The sequence below is a fragment of the Acartia tonsa genome, chromosome 2, assembly GCF_053477335.1.
Source record: "Acartia tonsa isolate MP-2025a chromosome 2, ASM5347733v1, whole genome shotgun sequence".
NCBI classification, from domain to species: domain Eukaryota; kingdom Metazoa; phylum Arthropoda; class Copepoda; order Calanoida; family Acartiidae; genus Acartia; species Acartia tonsa.
The window spans coordinates 43,477,915-43,496,755 of record NC_137261.1 but is presented as its reverse complement, the minus strand read 5'-3'; the positions used below and the strand labels follow the sequence as shown (position 1 = coordinate 43,496,755).

General features: G+C 35.5%; 1 protein-coding gene across 1 annotated transcript in view; it reads left to right on the top strand.

Annotated features, from left to right (window-relative positions):
* Nucleotides 1-17,000, top strand: part of LOC145312568 (uncharacterized) — a 49,098-nt gene extending 32,098 nt beyond the window's left edge. Inside the window, exons 10-21 of the mRNA XM_080151824.1 lie at nucleotides 29-116; nucleotides 669-789; nucleotides 1,312-1,342; nucleotides 9,908-9,985; nucleotides 10,391-10,516; nucleotides 10,939-11,154; nucleotides 11,527-11,609; nucleotides 11,912-11,962; nucleotides 12,333-12,483; nucleotides 12,787-12,850; nucleotides 15,862-15,921; nucleotides 16,045-17,000. Of these exons, the coding sequence (XP_080007950.1) occupies nucleotides 29-116; nucleotides 669-789; nucleotides 1,312-1,342; nucleotides 9,908-9,985; nucleotides 10,391-10,516; nucleotides 10,939-11,154; nucleotides 11,527-11,609; nucleotides 11,912-11,962; nucleotides 12,333-12,483; nucleotides 12,787-12,850; nucleotides 15,862-15,921; nucleotides 16,045-16,108 (1,133 nt within the window). The 3' untranslated portion in view covers nucleotides 16,109-17,000. The remainder of the gene's footprint in view (nucleotides 1-28; nucleotides 117-668; nucleotides 790-1,311; nucleotides 1,343-9,907; nucleotides 9,986-10,390; nucleotides 10,517-10,938; nucleotides 11,155-11,526; nucleotides 11,610-11,911; nucleotides 11,963-12,332; nucleotides 12,484-12,786; nucleotides 12,851-15,861; nucleotides 15,922-16,044) is intronic.
* Nucleotides 17,001-18,841: the final 1,841 nt, after the last annotated feature.

Below are 18,841 nucleotides of genomic sequence, written 5' to 3'. Positions count from 1 at the left end.
CTAACTAAATATCTATCTATGTATGCAGATAACTCGTACCTGGTTTATATAACTTCTGATGAGGAGAACCAGTTTTTAGAGAAGATGACTGTTTCAAGAATATGGATTGGCGGCAGGTAACTTTAAAATTGGATTTATTACCCCCAGATGGTCATCCAGACGCAATAATCTGTTAAACTTATGAAAAGGGAATTCTAGCAGACTTTTGGGCTTTTATCTAGTCACATGTTATTCAATCACATAATCCGAGTAACCAAATTTTTGGACGCTAAAATTTCCATCATTTTGGTTGGAGTGTTTCTATGATGAGTTCTTATTTGGTTCAATTAAGTTATGGGAGGTTCTAAGCTTGCATTTTATTTTAAATTTTTGTTGCTGCTCTCCTTATTTTCATAATTGTCTGTATTTTCTGAATGCTTTTTAGTATTTTTGTTATTTGTAGGACCCTATAGACCTCCAAAAAATTGTCTCAAAAAGTTAGTATCTTTAACCCTTTTAAAATTCTTGACCGGTTTTGAAAAAATTTTGAGGATGTTCAATAAAAAAAATACGAGTGAGAATTTCCTTTCTCTCCCATAATCGCTACAGCCGTTTAGTAGATCTTACAAGTATATATACATACAGATAAACATCATTCTAAGATGTTTTAATGTTATGTAATATTGCAGGTATTCCAGCAAAGGTTGGAGGTGGGAGCCAGGAGGTTGGGGAATCAATGCCGACAAAATTGAAACTCAGAAACAATCACTCAAGACTCCAAGACATAGAAAAGACATTTTTGTTGTAAAGGCATGTATTCTAATCTGCTTATATATGAAGTAGTAGGTTGTCTAACTGTATGTATTACTTGACATATTTTAAAAGGCGAACAAATATTTGTAATGGTAAGCCTTATTTTGATGGTCATGAGCAGGTTTTAGGCTATATTTTGAAAGAGAGGATTATAGATACAATCATGATATATAAAAGATATTTAATGAAGGAAGAGAGGTGAAATTGGACATTGCCCTGATCTCAAAAATTGTTATGAACATATTACTTAAATCAATGGCCTCAAAACTTTGGGTACGTAAAAAAATACTGATTGGGGTGTACAGACATTTCCAACATAAGTCATAATCTGCAGGAAGCGTAGGGGTAAAGGATGGGGGTTGGAAACACTGGGGTTCCAGCAATTAAATTTTGATATGAATTTAAATGTGAGTGTAAATTTAATTATTTTTTTTTGTCTTATCCTTTAAGATCTCATATTGAATATACATAAATTGTAAGAGGCAAATTCTCCTTGATTATTTTATCAATATTTTGTAGGACTCGAACATGACGGCTGCTGAGAATGAAGGTGACACATATTTAGTCTACTCTATGACTCTGGCAAGTCCGTCCTTTTGACACAGCATAAGTTTAAATAACTCTATGATTTTATAGTATTTATCTTTTTTACTATAATAATATAATCACTATAATAATATTTTCTCAATATTTAAAAAAATATTTTCTCAATTTCACCTTTTATAAATTCGGCTTACGGTTCTTATGTCACCCATGCTTTTGTGAAAACTGTGCTTCTTAAAAATCAAATAATCTATTATTTTTCAACTTTAATGAAACAGGGACAATTGTTCTTAAGTAGCTCGACAACATAAAGCTAACAATATTTTAGATAAAAATAGCATTATACTGTAATATATAAACAACGATCATCAAATTAAATCTGGGAGGGAGGGGACATTAGATTGAAAACTACACGGACACTCAAAGTTTTATATACACGTTTCCGTATTATTAGCCTCAAAAACGTACATCGTCTTATGCCTTAAGATTCCTGATCTAAATGATGGTCAAATGTTTTTAAATTATACCAAATAGCAAATATTTTCCATTTTGATTATTCTAAACCCGGAACAAACATATTATGCAAATCTGAATTTTCCAAATATCAGCTTTATTATTCATTTAGGATGATTTTACAATAAATATGAAATTTAGATGCCTCTTTTGGTTACAAAATTCCACTGTTATTTTTTGATTAATCAGCACCAATAAAGCACAAGATCTCAAAAACAGCATTTGGGGGAAATACTGGTGAACAAACATATTATGCAAATCCAAAACAAAGCAAAAAAAAGGTTTTTTGGCACTTTTCTCCTCTTTTAAAGATTGATTATGATGAAATAATAATTTTTTAAGGGATTTATGCATTAATTATTATGAAATATATTATAAGGTAGATATTAAAGATTTTTCTAAATAAGAAATGTTTGAAAAAAATAAATTCAATCCCTATCACTTTAGAGGACAGCTGCTGACCCCCAGTCTTATGGATGAGCCTAAATACATGTTAAAGATAAAAATTACCCTGAAAATTATACAAAAATGTTTTTTGGTGTGTTGAAAAAATCTATTTTAAAATCTTGATTTTGAGGATGATGACCTTTAAGATGCCCCTATTGGTAGTGATGGTGAGCCAAATGTTATCAAAGTGCATGTCCATGATGACAACTTATATATTAAACTATGATCCAATTTTTGTAGTTATAGCATCCTCCAGCCCAGCATTATTAAAAAAGAAAAGAATTGCAATTTTATTTTCTTCAATTCATAAGGTAAATACTGTAGTTTTTAGAAGATGGTTATATTTCTTGTCGGAAGGCTCCATTGGAGGCTGCTATGACTACAAAAAATGGTACATAGGTTAATAGACAAGTTGTTGTAATGGGCATGTACTTAGATAACATTTGGCTCACCATCACCACCAACAGGAGCATCTGAAAGGTCATCATCCTCAAAATCAAGATTTTAAAATGAATTTTTTAACACATAAAAAAACATTTTTGTATACTTTTCAGGGTAATTTTTATCTTTAAAATGTATTTAGGTTCATCCATAAGACTGGGGGTCAGCAGCTGTCCTCTAAAGTGATAGGGATCGAATTTATTTTTTTCAATCATTTCTTATTTAGAAAAATCATTAATTTCTACCTTATACTATATTTCATAATAATTAATGCATAAATCCCTTAAAAAATTATTATTTCATCATAATCAATCTTTAAAAGAGGAGAAAAGTGCCAAAAAACCTTTTTTTTTGCTTTGTTTTGGATTTGCATAATATGTTTGTTCACCAGTATTTCCCCCAAATGCTGTTTTTGAGATCTTGTGCTTTATTGGTGTTGATTAATTAAAAAATAACAGTGGAATTTTGTAACCAAAAGAGGCATCTACATTTCATATTTATTGTAAAATCATCCTAAATGAATAATAAAGCTGCTATTTTGAAAATTCAGATTTGCATAATATGTTTGTTCGGGGTTTAATAAACAATTAATGGGTATAGTCCTTTCCATGACATCGCTCCATATGGGGCGATGATTTTCTATAGCTCCTTCAAGGAGCTATAGCATAGCCTCTTATCATATGGAGCGATGTGATAGCCCCTTTTAAGGAGCGTTCATATCGCCTCTTATGATAAGAGGCTATGCTATAGCTCCTTCATGGCCTCTTAATAGCTCCTTTGAAGGGGCGTTAATATCGCCTCTTATGATAAGAGGCTATACTATAGCCCCATGATGGCTCCTTCATAGCCTCTCCATCGCCCCTCCATAGTCCTTTACCTCCAGTGCCCCTTCATCGCTCCTTCATCGCCCCTACATCGCTCCTTCATCTCTCCTTCTTGAAATTTATATTAAATTGTACTTTGATGGCCCCTACATCGCCCCTACATCGCCCCTACATCGCTCCTTCATCTCTAATTCTTGAATTTTATATTACATTGTACTTTGATGGCCCCTACATCGCTCCTCCATCGCCCCTACATCGCTCATACATCGCCCCTACATCGCTCCTTCATCTCTCCTTCTTGAAATTTATATTACATTGTACTTTGATGGCCCCTACATCGCTCCTCCATCGCCCCTTCATCGCTCCTCCATCGCCCCTACATCGCTCCTTCATCTCTCCTTCTTGAAATTTATATTACATTGTACTTTGATGGCCCCTACATCGCTCCTCCATGGCCCCTTCATCGCTCCTACATCGCCCCTACATCGCTCCTTCATCTCTCCTTCTTGAAATTTATATTACATTGTACTTTGATGGCCCCTACATCGCTCCTCCATCGCCCCTTCATCGCTCCTACATCGCCCCTACATCGCTCCTTCATCTCTCCTTCTTGATATTTATATTACATTGTACTTTGATGGCCCCTACATCGCTCCTCCATCGCCCCTACATCGCTCCTCCATGGCCCCTACATCGCTCCTTCATCTCTCCTTCTTGAAATTTATATTACATTGTACTTACTTTGATGGCCCTTACATCGCTCCTCCATCGCCCCTGCATCGCTCCTCCATCGCCCCTACATCGCTCCTCCATCGCCCCTACATCGCTCCTCCATCGCCCCTACATCGCTCCTCCATGGCCCCTACATCGCTCCTCCATCCCCTTACATCGCTCCTCCATCGCCCCTACATCGCTCCTATATCGCTCCTACATCGCCCCTACATCGCTCCTTCATCTCTCCTTCTTGAAATTTATATTACATTGTACTTACTTTGATGGCCCCTACATCGCTCCTCCATTGCCCCTATATCGCTCCTACATCGCCCCTACATCGCTCCTTCATCTTTCCTTCTTGAAATTTATATTACATTGTACTTACTTTGATGGCCCCTACATCGCTCCTCCATCGCCCCTTCATTGCTCCTCCATCGCCCCTACATCGCTCCTCCATCGCTCCTACATCGCCCCTACATCGCTCCTTCATCTCTCCTTCTTGAAATTTATATTACATTGTACTTTGATGGCCCCTACATCGCTCCTCCATCGCCCCTTCATCGCTCCTACAACGCCCCTACATCGCCCCTATATCGCTCCTATATCGCCCCTACATCGCTCCTTCATCTCTCCTTCTTGAAATTTATATTACATTGTACTTACTTTGATGGCCCCTACATCGCTCCTCCATCGCCCCTACATCGCTCCTCCATCGCCCCTACATCGCTCCTCCATTGCCCCTACATCGCTCCTCCATCGCCCCTATATCGCTCCTACATCGCCCCTACATCGCTCCTTCATCTCTCCTTCTTGAAATTTATATTACATTGTACTTACTTTGATGGCTCCTACATCGCTCCTCCATCGCCCCTATATCGCTCCTACATCGCCCCTACATCGCTCCTTCATCTCTCCTTCTTGAAATTTATATTACATTGTACTTACTTTGATGGCCCCTACATCGCTCCTCCATCGCCCCTACATCGCTCCTCCATCGCCCCTACATCGCTCCTCCATCGCCCCTACATCGCTCCTCCATCGCCCCTATATCGCTCCTACATCGCCCCTACATCGCTCCTTCATCTCTCCTTCTTGAAATTTATATTACATTGTACTTACTTTGATGGCCCCTACATCGCTCCTCCATCGCTCCTTCATCTCTCCTTCTTGAAATTTATATTACATTGTACTTACTTTGATGGCCCCTACATCGCTCCTACATCGCCCCTACATCGCTCCTACATCGCTCCTTCATCTCTCCTTCTTGAAATTTATATTACATTGTACTTTGATGGCCCCTACATCGCTCCTCCATCGCTCCTTCATCTCTCCTTCTTGAAATTTATATTACATTGTACATACTTTGATGGCCCCTACATCGCTCCTCCATCGCCCCTACATCGCTCCTTCATCTCTCCTTCTTGAAATTTATATTACATTGTACTTTGATGGCCCCTACATCGCTCCTCCATCGCCCCTTCATCGCTCCTTCATCGGCCCTACATTTTTCCTTCATCTCTCCTTCTTGAAATTTATATTACATTGTACTTTGATGGCCCCTACATCGCTCCTTCATCGCCCCTAAATCTCTCCTTCTTGAAATTTATATTACATTGTACTTACTTTGCTGGCCCATACATCGCTCCTTTTCCAAATTTATATTACATTCTACTTTGATGGCTCCTACATCGATCCTTTTCCAAATTTATATTACTTTGTACTTTGATGGCCCCTACATCGCTCCTTCTCCAAATTAGTATTACATTGCACTTTGATGGCCCCTACTTCGCCCCTTCATCGCCACTCCATTGCTCCTTCTCCAAATTTATATTACATTGCAACTTGATATCCCCTACATCACTCCTCCATTGCCCCTACATCACTCCTCCATCGCCCCTATATCGCTCCTACATCGCCCCTACATCGCTCCTTCATCTCTCCTTCTTGAAATTTATATTACATTGTACTTACTTTGATGGCCCCTACATCGCTCCTCCATCGCCCCTATATCGCTCCTACATCGCCCCTACATCGCTCCTTCATCTCTCCTTCTTGAAATTTATATTACATTGTACTTACTTTGATGGCCCCTACATCGCTCCTCCATCGCCCCTACATCGCTCCTCCATCGCCCCTACATCGCTCCTCCATCGCCCCTACATCGCTCCTCCATCGCCCCTATATCGCTCCTACATCGCCCCTACATCGCTCCTTCATCTCTCCTTCTTGAAATTTATATTACATTGTACTTACTTTGATGGCCCCTACATCGCTCCTCCATCGCTCCTTCATCTCTCCTTCTTGAAATTTATATTACATTGTACTTACTTTGATGGCCCCTACATCGCTCCTCCATCGCCCCTACATCGCTCCTACATCGCTCCTTCATCTCTCCTTCTTGAAATTTATATTACATTGTACTTTGATGGCCCCTACATCGCTCCTCCATCGCTCCTTCATCTCTCCTTCTTGAAATTTATATTACATTGTACATACTTTGATGGCCCCTACATCGCTCCTCCATCGCCCCTACATCGCTCCTTCATCTCTCCTTCTTGAAATTTATATTACATTGTACTTTGATGGCCCCTACATCGCTCCTCCATCGCCCCTTCATCGCTCCTTCATCGCCCCTACATTTTTCCTTCATCTCTCCTTCTTGAAATTTATATTACATTGTACTTTGATGGCCCCTACATCGCTCCTTCATCGCCCCTAAATCTCTCCTTCTTGAAATTTATATTACATTGTACTTACTTTGCTGGCCCATACATCGCTCCTTTTCCAAATTTATATTACATTCTACTTTGATGGCTCCTACATCGATCCTTTTCCAAATTTATATTACTTTGTACTTTGATGGCCCCTACATCGCTCCTTCTCCAAATTAGTATTACATTGCACTTTGATGGCCCCTACTTCGCCCCTTCATCGCCACTCCATTGCTCCTTCTCCAAATTTATATTACATTGCAACTTGATATCCCCTACATCACTCCTCCATCGCCCCTACATCCCTCCTTCCTTAAATTTGCAATACATTGCAATACATAGATGGTAACTAAGAAGAAAACAAAATAAAAACTTAATATATTTTTAATATATTTATATGGCCCCTACAACGCCCCTTCTACAAATAAAACATCATTTTACCTTATCTGAAAAAAAACATAAAAAAAACAAAATAAAAAACTCAATATATTTTTTTAATATATTTATTAAGTAATCTATTCAAATGAGTAATCTAACCCCAAGAAGTGATTTAAATATACCTAACTAAAATAAATATTAACTACTTAACAAACCATTAAAATGGAAATTTGAAGAAGGAGCGATGTAGGGGTGATGGAGGAGCGATGTAGGGGCCATCAAGTTGCAATGTAATAAAAATTTGGAGATGGAGCAATGGAGGGGCGATGGAGGGGCGATGGAGAGGTGATTGAGTGGCAATGTAGGGGTCATCTAAGTGGAATGTAATATAAATTTGGAGGAGCAATGAAGGGGCGATGGAGGAGCGATGTAGGGGATGTAGGGGCCATAAAAGTACAATGTAATATAAATTTGGAGAAGGAGCTATAAAGGGGCGATGGAGGAGCGATGTAGGAGCGATGTAGGGGCGATGGAGGAGCGATGTAGGGGCCATCAAAGTACAATGTAATATAAATTTCAAGAAGGAGAGATGAAGGAGCGATGTAGGGGCGATGTAGGAGCGATATAGGGGCGATGTAGGAGCGATGTAGGGGCGATGGAGGAGCGATGTAGGGGCGATGGAGGAGCGATGTAGGGGCGATGGAGGAGCGATGTAGGGGCAATGTAGGAGCGATGTAGGGGCGATGTAGGAGCGATGAAGGGGCGATGGAGGAGCGATGTAGGGGCCATCAAAGTAAGTACAATGTAATATAAATTTCAAGAAGGAGAGATGAAGGAGCGATGTAGGGGCGATGTAGGAGCGATGAAGGGGTGATGGAGGAGCGATGTAGGGGCCATCAAAGTACAATGTAATATAAATTTCAAGAAGGAGAGATGAAGGAGCGATGTAGGGGCGATGTAGGGGCGATGTAGGAGCGATGTAGGGGCGATGGAGGAGCGATGTAGGGGCCATCAAAGTAAGTACAATGTAATATAAATTATAAGAAGGAGAGATGAAGGAGCGATGTAGGGGCGATGTAGGAGCGATGAAGGGGCGATGTAGGAGCGATGAAGGGGCGATGGAGGAGCAATGAAGGGGTGATGGAGGAGCGATGTAGGGGATGTAGGGGCCATAAAAGTACAATGTAATATAAATTTGGAGAAGGAGCGATGAAGGGGCGATGGAGGAGCGATGTAGGAGCGATGTAGGGGCGATGGAGGAGCGATGTAGGGGTCATCAAAGTACAATGTAATATAAATTTCAAGAAGGAGAGATGAAGGAGCGATGTAGGGGCGATGGAGGAGCGATGAAGGGGCGATGGAGGAGCGATGTAGGGGCCATCAAAGTACAATGTAATATAAATTTCAAGAAGGAGAGATGAAGGAGCGATGTAGGGGCGATGTAGGAGCGATGAAGGGGCGATGGAGGAGCGATGTAGGGGCCATCAAAGTACAATGTAATATAAATTTCAAGAAGGAGAGATGAAGGAGCGATGTAGGGGCGATGTAGGAGCGATGTAGGGGCGATGGAGGAGCGATGTAGGGGTCATCAAAGTACGATGTAATATAAATTTCAAGAAGGAGAGATGAAGGAGCGATGTAGGGGCGATGTAGGAGCGATGAAGGGGCGATGGAGGAGCGATGTAAGGGCCATCAAAGTACAATGTAATATAAATTTCAAGAAGGAGAGATGAAGGAGCGATGTAGGAGCGATGAAGGGGCGATGAAGGAGCGATGTACGGGGCGATGGAGGAGCGATGTAGGGGCGATGGAGGAGCGATGAAGGGGCGATGGAGGAGCGATGTAGGGGCCATCAAAGTACAATGTAATGTAAATTTCAAGAAGGAGAGATGAAGGAGCGATGTAGGAGCGATGAAGGGGCGATGGAGGAGCGATGGAGGAGCGATGTAGGGGCCATCAAAGTACCATGTAATAAAAATTTCAAGAAGGAGAGATGAAGGAGCGATGTAGGAGCGATGAAGGGGCGATGGAGGAGCGATGTAGGGGCCATCAAAGTACAATGTAGTATAAATTTCAAGATGGAGAGATGAAGGAGTGATGTAGGAGCGATGAAGGGGCGATGGAGGAGCGATGTAGGGGCCATCAAAGTAAGTACAATGTAATATAAATTTCAAGAAGGAGAGATGAAGGAGCGATGTAGGGGCCATCAAGGAACTCAGATATATATATAAAATCGTGAAGGGGCCATGAAGAGGCGATATTTTATTAAATAGCCCCTTGGGATAAGAGGACATATCATTACCTCTTTAGAAGGAGCGATTATGGAGCGATAAAGGATCATTTAATCGCCTCTTAGGGCAAGGGGCTATCAAATCGCTCCTTTCAAGGAGTCATAACATCGCCTCTTGTTATAAGGGGCTATTAAATCGCTCCTTTCAAGGAGCCAATACATCGCCCCTTGTCATAAGAGGCGATCAATTAAAATCATCGCCCCATATGGAGCGATGTCATGGAAAGGACTATACCCCAATTAATTTTTAACAGAAGAATCCTCAAGTATGTATTCAGATAATCTGTCAACTGGTACTGCGCCAATAGCATCAGCAACAGAATCTGGAACAGGTAGAAATAATTAGATCTGTTGAGTTCACGGATATAAGAACTCTAAAGGCTGCTAACTGCCAAACGTCAGAAGTTCCACGGTATATCTGCAGAATAAGAATTCCTACAAATAATCTACTTATGGATATAGTCTTGTTTTGAACTATATCACCCCTATGGTTGTCAGGCATCGTACATAGCAGTTAGTTTAAAATCTTTATCATGACACGGTTTAGCGAAGTTCCTTAAAAAATTGGGATTTCAAAAACTTTTGGCAAAAGTATCCCGATAAATCAGCAAAGAGTTTTTTTTATTTATCTCCTCTTTTTTATAGGTACTAAATATAAAGAGTTTCGGTTTAAGATTGAAATGTGATATTTTTGTCACACTTTTAATTAAATTAAATGAAAAAAAATTTATTTGCAGTTGAGCCATTGACATCAGTGCGGTCAACGCAGCCCAGCGAATCTTCAACCTTTAATTCACGCACAGACACTTCATCTATTCCAGGCACAGGGATTTTCATTAGTTTACTGATTAAAGTTAATATGGGTTTCCCTTGGATCTTGGATAGATATATAATTATTTGGATATTGCACCTGATTATTGATTACTAAAATAAAATGTAACTTTTAGCTGGCTAATATAGTGATACCCCTACTGGAGGAAACTAATGACAAATTAACGAACACTATTAGCAACCTAAATTGACAACAAAATTTCCCCTGCCATAATATACAAGATTTATATATCCATTGAGATATTTAGAAAACTAATTATAGAACGTGTACTTTGGGTACTAGTATATCTTACAGTCCAATCGGTTTTCCTATTTGCGAAAAACCACTTTGTTGACAAAATAGCTTGCACCTTCTTTTGGAGAGGGTATTTTACCTTTTACTGACTCGCGTTTGAAATAGATTTGCAACAACTTTGGTTATGACGCAGTTTGGACCAATATCAGAAACTATTAGAAATCCTTGTTATTATATTAGATTATTTATCATCAGCACAAGATTATTTTATTTCATCAACAGAATCTTCTACAGCTTCATCAGTAATTGTATCAATCTTAACAGCTGATATTTCATCACGTGATTCTTCAACAGCTGAGTTTTTATCACGTGGTTCAACAGCTGAGTTTTCATCAGCTGATTCTAAAGTAACAAGTTCAACAGCTGCTTCTACAGGTACTTCTATCCAAAACAACTTAACAACCATAATTAAAACAAGGATGACAATATTTATGAAAGTGAAGCTCTAAATTCAGATGAAAGGAGAAAAGAAAAATTTTTAAGTATAATCAAACTGGTTCTAGAATTGTGTGTAAATTTGATGCAAAATCGCTTAAATACCGGAAAGGAACAAAAAATTGTTGTAAAAAAAGTTATTCATAAAAAAATCTTCGCTTATCATGATTATTGAAAAGGTTAACTTTTAAAATTTTAATTTATTCCATTAATAAAAGATTTTCAGTTTTTTACTTTGTTTATATTGATTTTAATCAAATAATAAATAAATAAAAAAAATCTTTTGAATAATGATTGATTCTAATATTTCAGATAGTAGAACTCCAGCTTCTTCCTCCATGTTATCAAGTTCTAGTTCAATATTACCCACACAGAGTAGCCCTCCTATTAACCAGGAACAATTCACAAGAGTTTTAACAACCATGATAATGTCCATTTGAAGCGAAGCTGTTTGCAATTAAACCTAAGCTAAATAAAAAGCAAACATTGATAGGAAGATAAAAAAAGAGAACAAGAATTTTTGAGGGGAATGAAAAAATAAGGAAGGGAAGTTACACGTATAGAGTAGCTTCACAGCTCATAATAAGCTTAACCGTTAGGACGTTCAAGCTTTCTATTTTTTTTAAGCAGTTGGGAGGGGGGGGGGGGTTAAGATATCCTAATAAGTATTTAATTCACGTGAAATATGGTGTAACAGACTGTGAAAATACAAATATTAAAATCAGAAGCCAACCCTAGCCAAGGCCAGGTAACATTTTTACATATTTGTTCAATAATATGCGGTGGGTTCCCTCGAAGTTAATTTTCATATCTTTGTTCATTATTTTAGGTCAGGTTAGGTTACATTGTGTACAGGATTAAGACCTACCGCAGGGGTTAGGCTTGGTACTGATTGAAATCACAGTATAATTAAAACATGTATGAATGTAATCAAAAAAAAGGGGGGGGTCTGTGCTTAACTAGGAAAATTAAAGGAAATGCTATGAAAGAAATTCGGAGATTCGGCTAAAAAGAAGCTGGACTATTAAAATTCTTTTAAAAATCCTCAAAAATTGGATATCTCGGCAATAAGACTACTTATAGATGTTGACATCCTTCATTATCAATTTAATTTTAAGGACCCTCTACATAGAAAGAAGTCTCGCTTAAAACTGCCCTCAGATGAGAGCAGGGTCAACATAATCAATGTAACCGCCAATGGAAAGTTTATCAACGGGACAATCATCCGCAAGATGCGGATGGCTGCTGCAAGTTCCGACAGACATTTAGGTAGTTTTGTTTCATTTAAAATGCTAAACTTACAATCTTACAATATTTATTTTCCAAGAAAAGTTTGGCAAGTCAAATACTGTGATAAAGTCAAAAATACACAAATTTAGTGATTTAATGCAAGAGTATAGAGATATCTAAAATCAAGTGACAAGTAAATATAGAAAAGCCAAAAAGTTTACGCAAAGCTTATTTTAGACAGGTATAAAAATTGCATTCAAATTTGGAGACCTTTTTGATTTATAACAGTCCAATGTCCTCTACTTCCCAGGTTTTTACATATTCCATGTTTCCCTTTTTCAGATGTAGACGAGTGCCTTGTTTATCATAGAGGAGCATGGTATAGAGATGAGTGTAATAAACAGAGGTATACATAGATAGATACATATAGATTACTAATTTGCTTATCATAGAGGAGCTTGGTATAGAGATGAGTGTAATAAACAGAGGTATACATAGTTAGATAGATTACTGCTTTGTTTATCATAGAGGAGCTTGGTATAGAGATGAGTGTAACAAACAGAGGTATTACATAGTTAGATAGATTACTGCTTTGTTTATCATAGAGGAGCTTGGTATAGAGATGAGTGTAACAAACAGAGGTATTACATAGTTAGATAGATTACTGCTTTGTTTATCATAGAGGAGCTTGGTATAGAGTGTAATAAACAGAGGTATACATAGATAGATAGATATAGATTAGTACTTTGTTTATCATAGAGGAGCATGGTATAGAATGTAATAAACAGAGGTATACATAGATAGATAGATATAGATTAGTACTTTGTTTATCATAGAGGAGCTTGGTATAGAGTGTAATAAACAGAGGTATACATAGATAGATAGATATAGATTAGTTCTTTGTTAATTTATCATAGAGGAGCTTGGTATAGAGTGTAATAAACAGAGGTATACATAGATAGATAGATATATATTAGTACTTTGTTTATCATAGAGAAGCTTGGTATAGAGTTTAATAAACAGAGGTATACAAAGATATATAGATATAGATTAGTACTTTGTTTATCATAGAGGAGCTTGGTATAGAGTGTAATAAACAGAGGTATACATAGTTAGATAGATTACTGCTTTGTTTATCATAGAGGAGCTTGGTATAGAGATGAGTGTAATAAACAGAGGTATTACATAGTTAGATAGATTACTGCTTTGTTTATCATAGAGGACCTTGGTATAGAGTTTAATAAACAGAGGTATACATAGATAGATAGATATAGATTAGTACTTTGTTTATCATAGAGGACCTTGGTATAGAATGTAATAAACAGAGGTATACATAGATAGATAGATATAGATTAGTACTTTGTTTATCATAGAGGAGCTTGGTATAGAGTGTAATAAACAGAGGTATACATAGATAGATAGATATAGATTAGTTCTTTGTTAATTTATCATAGAGGAGCTTGGTATAGAGTGTAATAAACAGAGGTATACATAGATAGATAGATATATATTAGTACTTTGTTTATCATAGAGAAGCATGGTATAGAGTTTAATAAACAGAGGTATACAAAGATATATAGATATAGATTAGTACTTTGTTTATCATAGAGGAGCTTGGTATAGAGTGTAATAAACAGAGGTATACATAGATAGATAGATATAGATTAGTACTTTGTTTATCATAGAGGACCTTGGTATAGAGTGTAATAAACAGAGGTATACATAGATAGATGGATATAGATTAGTACTTTGTTTATCATAGAGGAGCTTGGTATACAGTGTAATAAACAGAGGTATACATAGATAGATAGATATAGATTAGTGCTTTGTTTACCATAGAGGAGCTTGGTATAGAGTGTAATAAACAGAGGTATACAATATACATAGATAGATAGATATAGATTAGTACTTAGTTTATCATAGAGGAGCTTGGTATAGAGATGAGTGTAATAAACAGAGGTATACATAGATAGATAGATATAGATTAGTACTTAATTTATCATAGAGAAGCTTGGTATAGAGGTATAGATAGATAGATATAGTTTAGTGCCTTTGTTATCATAGAGGAGCTTGGCATAGAGGAAAGTGTTTTTATCAGATTTATGAATAGAAAAATCTTAGAGACAGACAAACAGACCAAGTAGAATGACTATAGAGTAGCTTTTCTACTAAGAACTATGCTTTTACATAAACCTATATATAAATTAAATTTATTGATAGTATTTAAATGTTTTCACCCATTATAGATTCCTATTTTGCACAATGTGGTAACTTTAATAAAAGCAAAGCCTTTATACATTTAGGTATGTTTGTCGGTATAGAATGGCTTTTGTAACAAACAAGTATAATCAATTACTACTTTTTTAACCCTAAAAATATTTGTAATGCTTACCTGTCATATTTGTTTGGCCTCAAGGACCTCTATAACAATGGTCTATAAAAGGTATTTATTTTAGTCTCACATTTTGAAATTTGTCAAACCAATTAGATATTAAATTTTTTGCGAGGGCTGAGAGCATTAAAAAAATAATTCCAGTCTTGTTCAGTTTAGGCATCTTGTATATTATGCCCTATTATGCGCCTAGAATAGATTTTTTGTTAAGACTTTTGAATATTAAAAGTGCAATCACTTTGAAATTTTATTAAGTTCGTTATAAGTTGATGAGATTTGCTTTTATGGATTTTATAATTCTTGTTTTAACTTTAATTCCCCAAAGAATTGTAACCTCTATCTTAAATCTAAATCAAGGTCATTGAGAATATAATAAGTGCAGGAGAAACCTATGTACTTTAAATTCAAGTGCGTTCATGCTGGATGGTAAAAAATACTGACCAATAAGAATACAGTTTAGGAATAACAGATCTATAGTATAGATGTAAATACAGATAACTACCTTCCCCCTTTTGCAATAACCTTTTTCGTCTGCTATCAAATTGTTTTACTTGACTGAGTTAATATTCCCGACACCATTGGTTGATTTTCACAGAGTCGGTTCAGGTTCATTGGGATAGGGAAATACAGTTATTTAACCCCTTCCCCCTCTAGTGTTTTACACTAATTTATGAAAAATATAGCCATATTATTGGATAAGACTTGTGCATATTTTGGTTCAAAAAGGCAGGTATCTTTCATTTCATCCATATACAATAAGTTAGCTATAAATAGTTGAATTTCCTACTAAAAAAAAACTAGTTTTGGGGAAATTATATTGACAAAAGAATCTTCCGTTTTAAGTTGTACGCATTATCATGTCTGGCAGTATCTAGGTTAATAAATCTATCGTTGAAAAAAAATATTACCAACGATTAAAGACAACCCTTTAATGAAACATCGAAATTTTAATGGAAGTCATAAATAATATACATTTCAATATTCCCTCCTTCTCTGAGAATCCTAGCATGATTAACTTATTTTAGAGGATTTATCTGCAAGATATCAGTTCCAGATAGTATCAAAATGGGAAAGACTACTTGCAGGTTAGAGCAATTAATTAAAAGGTTTACTTTAAAAATGTATTTTTTGTAAAATGCAAGAGATTTTTTTTATAAACCAATTTCAATTACTTTTTATTTTAATCGTGACTCTTTTATTTATTTTAGGAACAAATATAAAGTGAATGCTTACAACAGAGATTTATATTATATATGCAAAGATGAAGATTAATTGTCGTCTTTGATAACAGAAATGTCGTAGTCCAAACCATAGTGTATGTCGTTGTTCACATACATAAATGTCGTTGCCATTTAGAAAGTTAGAGAAAAACACAGAAAATAATTATGTAGTACAACGAATAAAAAATATGATTGATAAATATTTTTTGTCTATAGTTGAGATTAACTTCAACTGTGACTAAACTGGAAAAAAGAAAAATTTTAAAAATAAAGCAGAAGTGGGTGAACTAAGACACTCTCAAAATGCATTTATTTTGGTAAAATTTGAGTTTGCGACTGAAGGAACGTGCTTCCAATGTGATATTAATACACTGTAAAAAAAATTCATTTCATAATTGCATTAATTCATAGCTTACTATTTTATTTTTAATTTTTAAATAGATATAACAAGTTAAGAAAATTAAATGAATTACAATACAAATTTATGGTATTTCTAAAAACAAATTTGTTAAAATAATATTCAAATTTATTGTTGAAAAACTAAAATAATGTAAATAAGAAGAAAAAATTGAATAATGTTAAGACTAGTAAATTATTTATGTGCCAAAATTTTACTGAATATTTAAAATTATATTGTCTTTTCCCATATCAGAAATGCAAAAAAAAATTTGATAATAAAAGTTATAACCAATTTAAAATAGCAAGAGCTGTATGATTTTTTATTTTTAATTCATTTTAAATTTTCAAACTATAAAATTTTTTGTTGAATTTAAAATATATTGTTAATAATAAAAGTTGGCTTTTTGTGATATAATCATTTAAAATAAACTGTTATGCATTTTACAATACTGTAATTATAATGTTAAATAGTTAAAAAATAATATTAAGAAGCCAATAAAAGTAAATTTCTATTTTGCATGTTTTTGTTACAATCAATACAATAAGCTTATATCATATTCATAGTAAAAAAGTACGTTTTTCCGCGTATTTTCCGTAGCGTTGTGTGTTATTGTTTAGTTAAATGCGCTTATAAAGTCCAACTGTTGTTAATTATGATCAAATGTAAACAGTTTGACTTAATAAGCCATTTGACTAAACAGTAACACACAACTTTACGGATAATAAACGAAAAAAATTATCCCCTTCATTGGAATTTTTATATAAAAATTTGCCTATAAAATATTGTTCCAAATACCTTGTATTGTAGATATGCAGATGGAAAATAATAAAAATAATTTACTTGAACTTATTTTGATTTCAATAGTATACAACAAAAAATTAAATTTTTTATAAAATCGAACATTTAAAAAACGTAATAACTTTAAAAGCTACTATTATTATATTATTTTCTGTTATTAATTAAACTTGTAAAACAGGATTAATATCTTATTCGTTGGCTTAAAAACGCTGGGTACATTTTTTTTTAAATCTGGATTTTTATTTTCATCCACTGTCAAAATATTCCCACTACCAAATTCAATGTCAGAAGGGGATTTTTTTATAATAATAATGAGGTGAACCTAAATTTCTCGTCCATTATCTTATCCCTGGTAAATATGTATGAGTTCCAAGTTACTGTAGAGGAAAGATATTGTCAATATTGAGCAAGAGATAGAAATAAATATGTTTAGATATTTGAGAAGTTTTTATATACTTTCCCATTATTATTAATACAGGAGTTATTAAGAACAAAAGAAAATATTATCACAACAATATTTTAGAACAATACCTATAAAACGAGGAGGTGTCCAGTTTAAGCCTCCTTCCTATTGCCAGGTGAAGCAAACTAAATCTTCCAGATTTAGTATCAAGTAAGTTTTTAGACCTGACGTGGATTCTTTTAAGTAGCAGAAGTATTGCTAAATAACAGGGAGGGAGGGAGGGGACAATGGGCAATTAATTCAATTAAAGAGTTTTCGCTGAAAGACCATGAAAACCAGATTTATCCAGAAAATTTGAAGAAAATTGTATAGTGTTTATGGTTATCTAAGAGTTCACAGAAAAAAGATCTACTTATAAATTAGGTTACCAGTACATCGCAATGAAGTAATTAATCACTAGAAAAATCGTTCTAAAAACTTCTTCATCCCTTCTCCTATATTATTAACTTCCACTAAAACCCTATATAACACAAAGGGTTCTTAGATTGTTTATTACATAAATATCACAGTAGAGTTTGTATTTGTTGGAACCAGCCTAAATAATTTTATAATATATAAATTTTTTGCTTGCTAGACAAAATATGTATGTTTTTTCTTCAAATATGTGAATAACAATCAACAAGAAGTATATTTTGTTTAATAAGTTAACTTCTAACTCTTCAAAAAAAAAAATCTTATTTTTAATTTTTACCTGTACAGAGACCACCTGGAGGCCTGGAGCTCCGGAACCTGGAGGCCTATCCAAAAAATCTTAAATCTGGGGGAAATTCATCATATAAGAATGATTTTATCCCTAATAACCTATCCTCTCAGTCCAAAGACAAAGCCTATAATCACTGTTTACGCAAAAGTGTCAGAACTTCCCCCCCCCCTTAAAAACATAAAAATACATGGGTAAGCTTTTGTGATTTGTCCAAATAAATATATTCTTGATTTTAGCAAATGTTCTTTAAATCTCCTTGACTTCACGATGATTTTTTGCTTCGCTACTTATGGATATGTTATCATCCTTGTTTATTTTATTTTCACACAACGTTGCGCAAAAGACTAAGACATTAATCCAGTGCAGTGTGAAACACACAATCTTTTTGGACACCACTGTTTTGGAGGTCCCAAGAGCCACC